The 13,014-nt window shown below is 47.5% G+C and overlaps 1 protein-coding gene across 1 annotated transcript in view; it reads left to right on the top strand.

The window, feature by feature from the left end:
- Positions 1–280: 280 nt before the first annotated feature.
- The window catches only part of PDE10A (phosphodiesterase 10A), a gene marked incomplete at both ends in the record, with an annotated part of 477,347 nt that continues 464,613 nt past the window's right edge, over positions 281–13,014 (top strand). Inside the window, one exon of the mRNA XM_080700165.1 lies at positions 281–383. Within this exon, the coding sequence (XP_080556291.1) occupies positions 281–383 (103 nt within the window). The remainder of the gene's footprint in view (positions 384–13,014) is intronic.

The raw sequence follows: 13,014 nt of genomic DNA, 5'->3' as shown, positions 1-13,014 counted from the left end.
GAGAGAGAAGGAGACAGAGAGAGACGTAGGGCTACATTGATGGAACTGACTGTAGGATTTCCGTACCCAGCCCCGGCCCCTCCTGCCTTCCTGCACTCTGGCGTCCCTTCCCCTCCTTCGGCAGCAGTTTCTCTCCATCCCTCTGCCTGGTCTCTTCTCCCCACCCCTCCCTCTCCATCTCACCCCACCCCTCTACCTAACCCCACCTTGACTCTCCTCTCTGAGGGGGGAGGGCCAGGGGGTGGGGAAAGAAAACCCCAATCCCCAGCCCTGGGCAGAGATGTCGAAGAAACGCAAAGCGCTCCAGGCTGGAGGAGGCGGAGAACCCCGGCTCCCAGAGGAGGAACCCACTGCCTGGCTTGGGGGCAGCGGCGAGGAGCAAGGTAGGGGGAGGGGAGAGGAAGATGGAGCAGATGCAGGAGAGCCCTCTTCAGGAATGCCCTGCCCGCCCGTGGCTTCCTCAGAGCGCCTATGGCCAGGCAACTCAGTAGACGTCCCCCACAAGGGGATTTTACGTGTGTCTAGAGGAAACCGGGGGTGGGCTGGGGATGGGCCGGTGAGGCCGAGGTAGGAGACCAGATCTCTGTGAACTCCAAGCTCTGTGAGGAGAGGGAAGGTGGGGTGGGTGGCCAGGGGCCCCGGGGAGGCCAGGAGGTGCTGAGTGGGGGCGACGGCCAGTCCCCTCCCAGCCTGCCTGTTGCCAAGTGCCCTGGTGTGGCCGCACTGCCCCGTGGGTGCCTGGCATGTGTGCACGCCTGCACGCAGGCCCCTGTGTGTGGAGGGAGGGCGCTGGTGCTGTCCCCCTAGTGTTTGTTGCCGAGGACGAGGGCCAGCAGGGAGGGCCGTGGCCTTCTCCCATGCCTCTTAGCCCAGGGATGCTGGGGTTGTGTCCCTGCACAGGCAGGGCCTCCGCCTCCTCCGGAGGCCAGGCTGGGGAAGAGGAGTGTTGGGTTGGGTTCAAGGGGAGCTGGAGTGGGGAGAGCTGGGGCATCGTGGCCTGGAGTCTTAGGGAGAGAAAGTGAAGATGGGGAATTTCCTATGGAAACAAAGTGATACTTGGATATCTGATTTCCACGTAAAAGAGGCCCAGGCACACACCTTTTGTTTCACTTAAAGCCTTCTGAATTTGGTTAAAGTAGGCCCCAATGAAGCAGCCAAGCTTCCTCCTGGGCTGTGTTCAAGATACAAAGGGAGAAAGAGCCAGATGGAAAGGTTTTGTTGTGGGTTAGGCTGTGGGTCAGGGTGGTGAGGAGCCAGGGCAGCAGCCCATCTCAGGTGGAGGAGGCGGCAGGGCAGCTACTGCGGGTGCCTGCCTTCCTGGCTGCAGCCGGCCTGGGGCCATGGCTGCAGGCAGGTGCCACAGGAGAAGGGATGGCCAAAATGGAGCCAATGACTCTTCTCCTTTGACGTCACAAGAGATGCGAAGTCACACAAGTGCTTCGGGCACAGAGAGGCGAGTGTCTGTGCACTCTGGAAACCTTCTGCGTGCATTTTAATACAGAGGGCTGGGCTTCGGTTATCTCTGGACAGTGCATGCTCATTTTAGTAGAAGTAGTTGGGAGCAGGGCTGCTCCATCACCTCCAAAGAGGTGGTACTGCAATGATTTTAGAGTAAAGCCAAGGCGTTTCTTAAATTATTTTTTACAGGAAAAAGGTATTTGGCAAGAAATTAAGATCTTGCTAATGGCTTTATTTCTGTGGTCGGTGTTTTTCCTTCATTGGGGGCAGTGATTCTGTGTCACCATGAGTGCCTGCCTGCAAATCCATCGGCTCTGTGCGCAGGACTGGTTTTGGCTTTGGGCTCTCTATAAAGGCATACATACTCTTTCTTTGGGTTAAGAACTATTAAGTCTACGGGAACCAACGCTGTGGAAAATAACAAACCTGGAAGTACGTTATGCTATTTCATCATTAATAAATGTATGGGTGCCAATTCTAAGAAAAGGAAATACGAATTATATTTTAACAAACGTTTATTCTTTTTTGTGGGAATAAGTGGTATTGGAATAAAATAAAGAGCTATGCCTAGGGGCATGTGCTGCCAGGGACAATCACCTCTGAACTTCTAGGGGACAGGCAACAGCAAGGACATATGTCAATGTTATTCAAAGATACCATAATTTTGAAATAATTTATTATACAAATTGGGTCTTTTTAGAATTTCCAAAGGTCTATAGATTTTACCAGATCATTTGTAGTTGGCAAATAAAAACTCTACTTAATAATTGCCTGGGATATGTAACTGTCGAAACCATTGAGAGTGTGAACACTCATCTACCATATTATTATGAATATTCTTGTTGGAAGTGAAATTCCTAGCGCTGCCTTCAGTGTGGTGGATGCACCTGTGCGCACATGGCGTTCGGCTGCATGCCTGCGCGACTGCCCGTTGGTGGTGTGGGAACCGCGCTTGAGCGATGGCCGGGGTGGCTCCTGACACCCGCTCCTCGGTCAGGAGCTGGGGCCGCTCCCTCTTTTTCTCCTTTGGTCTCTAAGCCACGTTGGTGACACGCACACCCATGGGTAGAGGAAAGGTCTTGACCTTGAGTATCAGAGGGGCTTGGGGAAGTTCCGCCAACCTAGCAGGCGATGTGTCTGTCCATTTCGACCATTGGAAGTACGGGATTAGGCCATCGGTAATGGAGTTTCAGTGGCAGCCGTGGGTTTCAGATGAGCAGTCGGCAGCTTGTTTTGATTTGGAGTGTTTCTTAGGGCTGCTGGAGAGCAGTGTGGTGGGACTTTGAAAGCAAGGGTGAGACCCATCGCGACTCTCTCTTCCTGCCTCCGCCAGCCCACAGCCCTGGGCCGCGTTTCTGGCTAGGTGCCTCAGCGGCTTATCTTGTTCATAACTTCTCTTACAAGGTCCCTTGTGAAGGTGAAGGTAGGATCATAAATGGGTCATTGTGCATGTACGCGTGCTCGAAAGCTCTCAACCCTCTGCTCCCGATAGACCCGTATTATTTCATTCAGCTGGGTGAACGCGGACATGAAGCACAGATCTGGCTGAATCTTTCTGATGTCCATTGAAGTTATTTGGGGGGTGTGTGTGTGTGTGTGTGTGTGTGTGTGTGTGTATGTTACTGTGTTGAAGGTACGGTTTCTTCCTGGGTCCCAGCTGGCTCTGTCCAATATGCATGCCCAGGATACCAAGGGAGGATAAATATCAAAGTTATTTATTTATTTATTTATTTATTTATTTATTTATTTTTACAGTACTGGGGATGGAACCCAGGGGCATTCTACCTCCGAGTGACACCCCCAGCCCTATTTTTTTTATTCTTTATTTTGAAACAGGGTCTCACTGACTTGCAAAGGGCCTCACTAAGTAGCTGAGGCTGGCCGTGAACCGCGGTCCCCCTGTCTCGGCCTCCCGAATGCTGGGGTTACAAGTGTTTGCCACCACGCCTGGCCACAGTTTTGTGTTCATAACTCAGGGAAATTTGGTGCGCGAATGGACGGTGCCTGCCGCAGTCATTGTTTTGTTTCGGGTTTAGTTTTCTCCATTGTTTTGAATGTGGATGGGGCCAGTCTTCAGTTAACCATGAGGATGGCGAACACTGTCTGGGGAGAACGTGACGAGAGCCCTGATGACTGCATCGATTGATCTCACAACATAGGAACAGACATCTGTTTTTTCCGTTCTTTTCTATTCTTTTCACAATAGTTTCTTTTCAGAGCATCCTCCTTTGCTTGGGAACTTTGGTTTAACCACAAGATAGCTCATTTGCTGCTCCACACGGAGGCGCAGCGTCAAACCCCACCAATACCTGCCGTCAGAAACCCGCCACTCCTGTCCGTCTCTGCGCTCTGCTTACCGCCCAGGTGCTCCACGTTGCTTCTTCTTCAAGTTTGAGCCTCTGTTTCTTTTTATAGTATTCTGGTGGTTGATCCCAGGGATATTCTACCTTCTAGCTACACCCCCAGTCAATTTAATGGTTTTTTTTTTTTAATTTGAAACAGTGTCTCGCTAAATTGCTGAGGCTGGCCTCAAAGCTGCAATCCTCCTTTCAGCACCCCAAGTACTGGGATTATATAGGCTTGGAACACAACACCTGGATATTCCCATTTTTTTAAGGATGGCTTTAGACATGAGGTAATGTTAGTTGTATATTCTTACATTAAATTGATGTCCTGAGTGTCTTCAAGATAGATAGTTTCTATGTTGGATGAAAATGGCGAAGAGGCGGGACAGACAGTTTTCAAGGTTTCTGCCTTGAGATGTCTCAAGGCAGGCGAAGGGATCCACTGGTTGGAGTGAATCCGGGGAGGTCTGGGCAGGGCCCACTCGTAGTTTGCATTCCTGGGATCTTTTGACCTCAGTGAAACCACCTGTGGGTAGCCATCCCGTTGTCGGATGAATCAGTAACCAAAGTAAAGGCACAGTTTCTTGTGCCACTGCCTCTCGGATCTCGGCGACACTTGGGTTTCGTGGCTTCCGTGCTGTATGAATGAGAGATGTTAGAAGTAAGGTAGCTCAGTGCCTCTAAACCGTGTTAAAAGTTAACATGTGATTGCTAACGGACCTACATTTACACCGCCCCCTAAAATCAGCTGGTTCAGTCTTTCCAACAGAGTAATCTTTTAATAGCATTGATCAGATTGACTTTTTGTGTATATTAGGAAAATTTCGTTTTTTCATAATATATGGAATGGGGTGATTTATAATCATCAATATCAAAGAAGGGGCATAGAGAAAAGAGGCCATCGGAAGTGCTTGTTCTGCAGGGTTGGTGATGGGAGGGACGGCCTAGACTCCACTCTCTGCTCTTCTGTCGGTTTTGTTGGCTGCACACCAGAGGGCCAGTGTCATCAGGTGGGGCAAATAAGGTGGAGAAAAGAGGTGGATTTGGGGGGAAATAGCTCCGGTGTGTGCAGGAATGGGATAATGGCTTAACCCTCCCTCTTGGGCTTGCACCCCTTTTTGACTTAGGTTGGAAAGGGGGGGAAATCAGCACCACCATGTGCCTCTGTTTTGATGTTCTTTTCCTTTTCGGAGATTAAAACACCTGACAGGAACACCGCAGAGGGGAAAGGCTTATTTGGGCTGACTGATTCTGAGGTTCAGCTTGTAGCTGGCCAACTCTGGTCAGACATCATGGCAGCACCTCCTGTGGCAGAGGACCAAGCTCATCTCATGGTGTGGGGGGTAGAGAGGGGGGGAGAGGGGCAGGAAGTATCCAGGGACACATGTAGACCCCCAGGCGACACCCCGGTGACACACCTCCTCAAGGTCTGTCAGCTAAGTTACCACCCAGTAAATCCAGTCAAATTTTTAACCCCTCATTAGGTTTAGTCACTGATGAGATCAGAGATTGGATTCAATCATTTCACCTCTGAGCATTTTTTGCATTGCCAGTATGTAAATTTTTCCAGGGGACAATATATATTTAATGCATAATAACCTCTCTCCTCATCTGGCCAAGTTTCACTGGCTTTGGTTATAATTGTGTGAAGAGTGGGTAAGCCCTAATTGTACTCCAATCTCAAGGACAGCTCGTAACAGAAGCCAATGAAGGGCAGTTCTTACTAACATGACACCTGGAAGAGGGAGTCATCTAGAGACTGGACAAGCGGAAAACCCCGTAGCTGGGAAGATGGGTTCTACCGAGAACTGGCAGATGCTCTGGGCATCTTGGGGCAACAGCACTTGGTGTCCTTTGTCCTGAAGCTTACCCATCTCTATCTAGGAACATAACGCCTATGCCTACATTCCTATGCGCCAACCCTCTTCCTGCCCCCAGAAACACACCCCTGACCCTTCCCCTTCAGCGGAGAACAGGACTACAGATGAGCCAAGGTGAAGGAGGCCGGGCAACCTCGCCTCCGATCTATGGCTTCTGTGGCTGGCCCCACGTACATAAGGGGGCATCTGCTTTTCAGCTGGGCAGAAATCATCTTCACCTTGTTAGCTGGAGGAGAGCTTGTAGTAAAAGACCTGCTCGACCATGACAAAAAATCCCATTAGGGGCTCTTTGACTTTCTCTCTTCTTTCTTGATGAATACAAGATGACACAGTGACCAATATCATACTATTATATATATTTAATATAATATATGAAACATTATATATATGCCCACATGTACACATGGTAAAAACAGTCAAACGTCACAAGAGGATGGACTGAGATGTCCAGTATGCGGCCTTCCAATCCCACTCACCTTCCCCCAAGGTTCTTAATGCTACTAGGGTTGAATGTAGCCAACTGGAAGTAGCCTGTCTTGTCCGGCTGTGCATAGGTGGTGCCTCTCTTATTTATACACACGCATCCTTACCCACCTTTCTCCTCGTGCCTTGTGTTACTCACTTGTTTATCAATTTATCAGATCTACTTTATAAACTTTTTTTCTGCATAGTATTCCATGGTACAATGCTCTGTAATTGACTTAACTACTACTGAATAATGATCAAGATACCAATCAAGATGCCAGTCTTTTGCCTTAATAAATAATGTAATAAGCACCCATAGAGCACTTTTTGAATACCTGTATGAAGTCAGAGGTTGGGAATGTCCTAGATGTAGCAGTAACCTCATCAAAGGCCAGCTTGCTCACACCTGCCCCAGTGTTCTTAGGCATTTGGAACTGCCATCCGTGTGGCCGCTGCACTTTGGAGACTTACAATTAAAGTCCATGGCAAAGATCAGCACATAACCCTAAGCAATGGGTTGAATAGTCAGTGTGAACAGCGCCCTCCTCTGCAATGGAGGGCAATCACGCCTACAGTGGGGCTCAGGGTTTATAAGATGGTTTTTTCTCTCTGGTTGAAGTGGATATTGGGATGATCGGTGCTGTGTTTTGCTATCTCAGTTATGATCAACAGGCATAGGTTTGTGATTTTGCTGTAAACAGGGAGAGAATTAAATGACAAATAAGGAATTGTGCTGTTCAAAAGTGCCTATTATTTTCAAACGGAATACTACTGTTCTCTTCTGGGGAGATCCATGAGAATTTTAATTAGTATTACTCTCAAATTCTCACATGACCAGAGTAAGTTCAGGTTTCACCAGTTCCAGACATTTCTTCCTGTCATAACTTTGACAGTCAGAATGTAAACTTGTGAAGCACTGATAGCAGCTATGTTTGCAGACAGCGTCACCTGGGAATTTGTAGGGTCTGTTGAGTCCACGGTGTTGCCCTACCTGCCCGCGTCAGGGCACGGCTGCTCGTCATCTGGGCCACCTGGTCCTTCCCTGGGAACTGATGGAGTCCACCCCATAGGAACTCTGTTCATCAAGGAACACGGACCCTCACCGGCTCCATCCATCAACCACAGCAAATCCCACCCCGTCCCTCTGCTCTCCAGCCTGTTCCTGACCTACGTGGGACCCAGGGGCTCTCTCCTAGAGAGACTCACCACCTGAGAATAAACTGTGCATGTCCTGTTGCTGCCTGGGCCACCACCAGTCTCGACCTCTGAGCCCCTTTTGGGCGGGAAGCCTGTCTCTCTTGGGTGGATTGCCTGTGGCAAATGGGCTGCCACACTTTCCAAGAGAAGGAATTTCCCAGGACCGCACTGCAAGCACCACACCGAGAACATCTCAGGACACATCTGGGTTCCCCAGTAGTGTCCTGGCTACTTCTTAGTGTAGGATCTGATCACAAATCACGGGTGGCATTTCATTGTTATTTAAAAAAAATCTAGTAGAGTTCTCCGACATGGATGTTAGCATCCATATTGACACTCCGCCTTTGGGTTTATCTGATGTTTTCTTTTTCTTTTTCTTTTTGGTGGTACTGGGTTTCCTGGAAACCCTTCTACTTCTGGGCCACACTTCAGACCTATTTTATACTTTTTATTTGGAAACAGGGTCTCTTAAGCCAGAGCGGCTGACTTCGAACCTGCGTGATCCTCCTGTCTCCGCCTCCCAAGTGTGTGCCACCACGCCCGGCTTATCTGATGTTTTCTAATGATTCAAGTTAAATATTCTGGATAAGGGCACCGTGTAGGGGACACCGTGTCCCTCCTGGAATGTCACGCTGGAAGTCTCATGGTGCCAGTGGCCCTGTCGTGGTCATGCTCTGTGTGGTCACCTGGCAGGGTGATACCTGCCTGACTTCTGTGTCATAAGGAGAAACAGAAACGGGCCCTGACTCCTCGTCACTGGTCCCAGCATGGCAAACCCAGCACAACAGTGTAGAATGATGAACAGTAAAATCTGCAAGAGATGTCGATTCTTGATTAGATAAATCTGGATTTTGCTTACATGTCAGCATTTTTCTTATTCATTGAGCTGTAGCATTTTTAGAAAGCTCATGATCTGAGGTAAACAGCCCAGGGGAATCTTAGGGAAGAATTTAACGGATTTTTTAACATAAGGTACACACCCAGATGAAGAGGTAGGACATTCCAGCGCTCCACGAGGCTGTTTGTCCCATGTCTAACCCCTCCCTGAGGTGATGCATTCGGCTGTTCAGTTACAGTCCATCATTTGCCTCTGAACTGAGATATATATATAATTATACATAATTATATAATATATTTATATATAGTTTGGACATGGATAATATATTAATATATACTAAATTAAGCAGCACTAGGTTTAATTTAGGTCTGGACTCTCTTCTACGACATTAAGCCTGTGGGGGTGGGTCCATCTTGTTAGAGTTCACTTCTTTTGAGTACCGAGTACTACTCCACAACTCACTTATTTTATTCTACTATTGATGAGAATTTGGGTTGCTTCAACTTTGGGGATATTACACATACAACCTCTATGAACCATTCTCATAAGTGCCTTTTAGTGGACATAAATACTCATTTGTTTTAAGTCTATACCCTCTGGCCCAATTTTTTGTTTTAATCTTTGTTTAATGTTGACAGCCATTGGAAACCCTCAACAAAGGGGTCTGATTTTCTATGAATATGTCTGAATGTCATCAACCTTATTTTCCTTTTTTTGGTAGTACTGGGGTTCCTGGAAGCCCTTCTACCTCTGGGCTACACTCCCAGACCTATATTTTATATTTTTATTTGGAAACAGGGTCTCTTAAGCCAGCACAGCTGGCTTCGAACCTGTGTGATCCTCCTGTCTCCGCCTTCCAAGCACTGGGATTACAAGCGTGCGCCACCACGCCCGGCTTAACTTTTTTTAATAAGAACAATCCAAGATGTGTTCTGCGTACTTTGGCATGCATGACGATATTTGCAGCTCAGATGCTGTAAGCTGAGAAATGAACAGCCCTCATCTGTCCTCAGTGGCAGAAGTTAGTACCTGGTACAGTTTTGATTGACAGTACAATCGTTTCTCTCTGCTCTAGACACGTGGATGTTACTTGGATCCCCATCCACCCATGCTTGTCATGTAGCACGTCATGCTTGCTTTGCAACTGGGGGCTCGGGGTCTGGGATGCCCACCAGCTTTAAGATCCCAGGTGCAGTCTGTTGGTAAGAGGGGTTGCTTTCCTTCTGCTTGGGGAGTTAGGAGTGTCTGCCTTAGGGAAGTCCAGGTGTGTCATAAGAAGAGAAGGGGTATTTCCTCCTTCTAAAGCTGTCCTTTCCTGCTACTGTGCCTTTGATTTCTGCCCTACTCTGTTTTTTTCCATCAACAGAGGCATACTGACAGCCACTTGAGGGTCTCATCTGGGGCTGGCTTGAGGCAACTGTGAAGTAGAAGGAGAAAGGGACGAATGTGGCTTATACCACCTCAAAGTAATACATCTCAGCTTCAAGGAACGGTTGCTGTAAAGAGGTAGAGGACTTTATTTGGCACTAGCAACTCTCACGAAGGGGACCATCTCTGCCTTGAGAAGACCTTGGTGTGGGCTAGCAGCTGAAGGTGAGCTCCTGAAAGGGGTGTGAGGAGGGTTACAGAGGGGCGGTAGGGCAGAGCGGCGGCAGGACCCTCCAGCAGGTGGCTGGAGGACCTCAGCGCCCAGCGATGGCGTGTTCACTTGGTGTGGGTGCAGATGCCACCCTCCGGGTGACCCCAGGGCCTTGAGTAAATCTACCAAGTTCTTAGATGCCTCACGTGGGCTTTGCACATGAAAACAGTGACAATCTGGGCTTCAGGTCTGGGTCGATCTGGCACAGAGCTGAGCGGGGGTGATGCAGGCAGCCACCTGTGCCGGGTCATAGGGACCTGAGTCCTAAAGTGGTTTGTAGAAATGCTGGGAAGAGCGGGGGCTCTCCATGCTGCAGCTCCCTCCCTCCAGCACCGGCAAGGCCCTGACCTGAGCTGTATTTAAGCCATATTCTCCCCAGATTGGAAGATAATTGGAGGATTTTGATTGCAATCCCAGCCTGACCTTCTGTCTTTAATATGGCATCATCTGTGGCTTGGGGTTTAAGTAAAGATTGCAGGGGATTACCATATGTTCGGTTTCACCCAGACAGATTTTAGTGACCCGGTCTAAAATCATGAGATTGGGTCCAAATCAAACGTGTTTCTCAAATAATAAAAATAACAATAAACATACATACATACATGAGAGCGACTTATAAAGTGTAGAGTCTTTAACTTCATTATAAATGCCAAATATAGCTGGCCGTGGTGGCGCACGCTTGTAATCCCAGCATTTGGGAGGCTGTGACAGGAGGACAGTGGTTCACAGGCAGTCTCAGCCATTTAGTGAGGTCCTCTGCAAACAATGAGACCCTGTTTTAAAATAAAGAATAGTAAATAGGGCTGGGGGTGTAGCTTGGAGATAGAATGCCTCTGGGTTCAATCCCCAGTACTGCAAAAAAAAAAAAAAAAAAAAGCCCAAATATATATCAGAGGAATAATTTGTCATAATGCACAAGAAAAACCTATAATTAGATAGCAGTATGTAACTTTATTTATTTATTGCAGTACTTATTGGTACAGGAGGCCTCCTGACCATTTTTTAATGAAATAGAAACATACATTTTTTTTTTTTTGCGGTACTGGGGGTGGAACCCAGGGGTATTCCACCTCTGAGCTACACCCCCCAGCCCTATTTTTTATTCTTTATTTTGAAACAGGGTCTCACTGAGTTCCAAAGGGCCTGACTAAGTAGTTGAGGCTGGCTGTGAACCACGATCTTTCTGTCTTACAGCCTCCCGAATGCTGGGATTACAAGCATGCGCCACCACGCCCAGCAGAAACATACATTTAAAATTTTTTTTTGTATTGGTGAATTGTACTCATACATCATAATGGGGTAAAAACTTGTGTAGACATACATGCACACATTGTCCAGTTAGCCCCTACCCAACCCTCACCCCACCCCTCCCCCTCCCTCCTTCCCATGCTTGGCTCAGTGGTTGACTTTGATATGTTAAAGTGCATCCTGTGCTTTAAAGAGTTTCCTGCTCCTCCCCCCATCCCCTCGGTTAGGTTGCCTTGTTTGCTCCTCTATAGGCTTTCCTTTTTCATCTAGCGTTCCTCCTATGACCCATTTCTCCTTAGCTTTCACATATTAGGGAAAGCATCCTATTTCTTTTTTTATTTTTTTTGTGACTGACTAATCTCACTTGGCATAATGTCCTCCAGTTCCATCCATTTCCCTGTAAATGATGTAATTGAGTTTTTTTTAGTGGCTGAGTAAAATTCCATTGTGTACATATCCCACAGTTTTGTAATCCATTCATCTGTTGATGGACATCTTGGCTGGTTCCATAGTTTGGCTATGGTGAATTGTGCAGCTATGAACATAGATACACATGCATTAGTTTGGTAGTTTGGTTTCTTTTCTTTTGGGTAGATACCCAACAGTGGTATTGCTGGATCAAATGGTAGGTTTGTTCCCATTCTTCTGAGGATCCTCCATACTGTTTTCCAAAGTGGTTGCACTAATTTGCAATCCCACCAGCAATGTTTTTGAAAGTCAGTACTTGTCAAAAGTATGTAGAAGAGACTGGAGGGAAGACGTGAAGTGAAAGCCCCGCACTTGCCCTGATAAGCAGCTGTCCACTCACCATGGGCGTCTCCTGTGGTGTGAGAAAGCAGTTTGAAAGCGTAGATTTCCTTAAGCATTGTTTGAGAATAGTTCAATAATCAAATAGATTGATTCAGGTGGTGTTTTGTAGACGGTCGAACATGTAAGCACAAAACTGCTTTGTTTCAGGCAGTGAGTGGGTTATAGGACAGATAATATTTTAAGCAAAACTGCTTTTGTTCTGTGGAGCAACTTTGTCCTGTTGAAAAAATAAATTGCCCAGGTATCAAAGGGGGTGAATTGTGATAAAAAAATAACTCACCGGCAAAACTATGTCACTATATTTATTAACGGAAACACTAATTTCCAGCCTGGCAGGCCGACGTGGACATGCCTGTCGCAGTTCCGACTGCCTGGTTTCCCATGGGCTGGCTGTGGGCCCATCGCTCACCTGCCTTTACGTGCCTGGTGGTCTCTGCGTCTTGGGTGCTGGGAACCAGTGACTGCTTGTACAGAAGGTTTACATTTCAGCCAGAGATTCGAGGATTTTGCTAACGTAGTCCATTCCATAGTCAACCTCACCAAAATCAATGAAACCTCCTTTCTTCTCCCACTCAGAACACATGGGCAGTCATCCTTGGAGACCGTGAGCCTTTTGTGTCGGCCCCGACCAGTGTTCTCAGTTGTGGATAGCAGCCTGTTTATGAGCCATGAAGTCGATTTCTTTTTAGGAGTTTATTTTTTATTTTTTTGGTATTGGAGATTGAACCCAAGGGCATTCTACCTCGGAGCTTACCACCCCCCTATTTTCTATTCTATGTTGAAACAGGGCCTTGTTAAGTTGCTGAGGCTGACCTTGAACCTGTGATCCATCTTTCTCAGCCTCCCAAGTGCTGGGTTTACAGGTGTGTGCTCCATGTTCAACTTAAGGAGCCCTAATATTTTAAAAATTGAATGGAGTAAAAGAGAAGGGGAAGGAAAGAAGGAAAACAGAGGTGAGGAGGCCAGAGGAGGGCAAGGAAAGAGGGTGCCGGGCGCGGGCAGGTGCTGTCTAGTTGGTCTTATTTAGATTTTGTACTGCGATTTTAGAAGGTAATAAAATCCCCCTAGTCTAGACCACATTTGGCAGACATCTTGGTCACAACGGATAGACTGCAAGGCCAGAATTGATTTTAT

The sequence above is a fragment of the Muscardinus avellanarius genome (assembly GCF_963383645.1).
Source record: "Muscardinus avellanarius genome assembly, chromosome: 8".
Taxonomy (NCBI): Eukaryota; Metazoa; Chordata; class Mammalia; order Rodentia; family Gliridae; genus Muscardinus; species Muscardinus avellanarius.
Note: the sequence above shows the minus strand (reverse complement) of the source record. Positions and strands in the feature narration are given on the sequence as shown.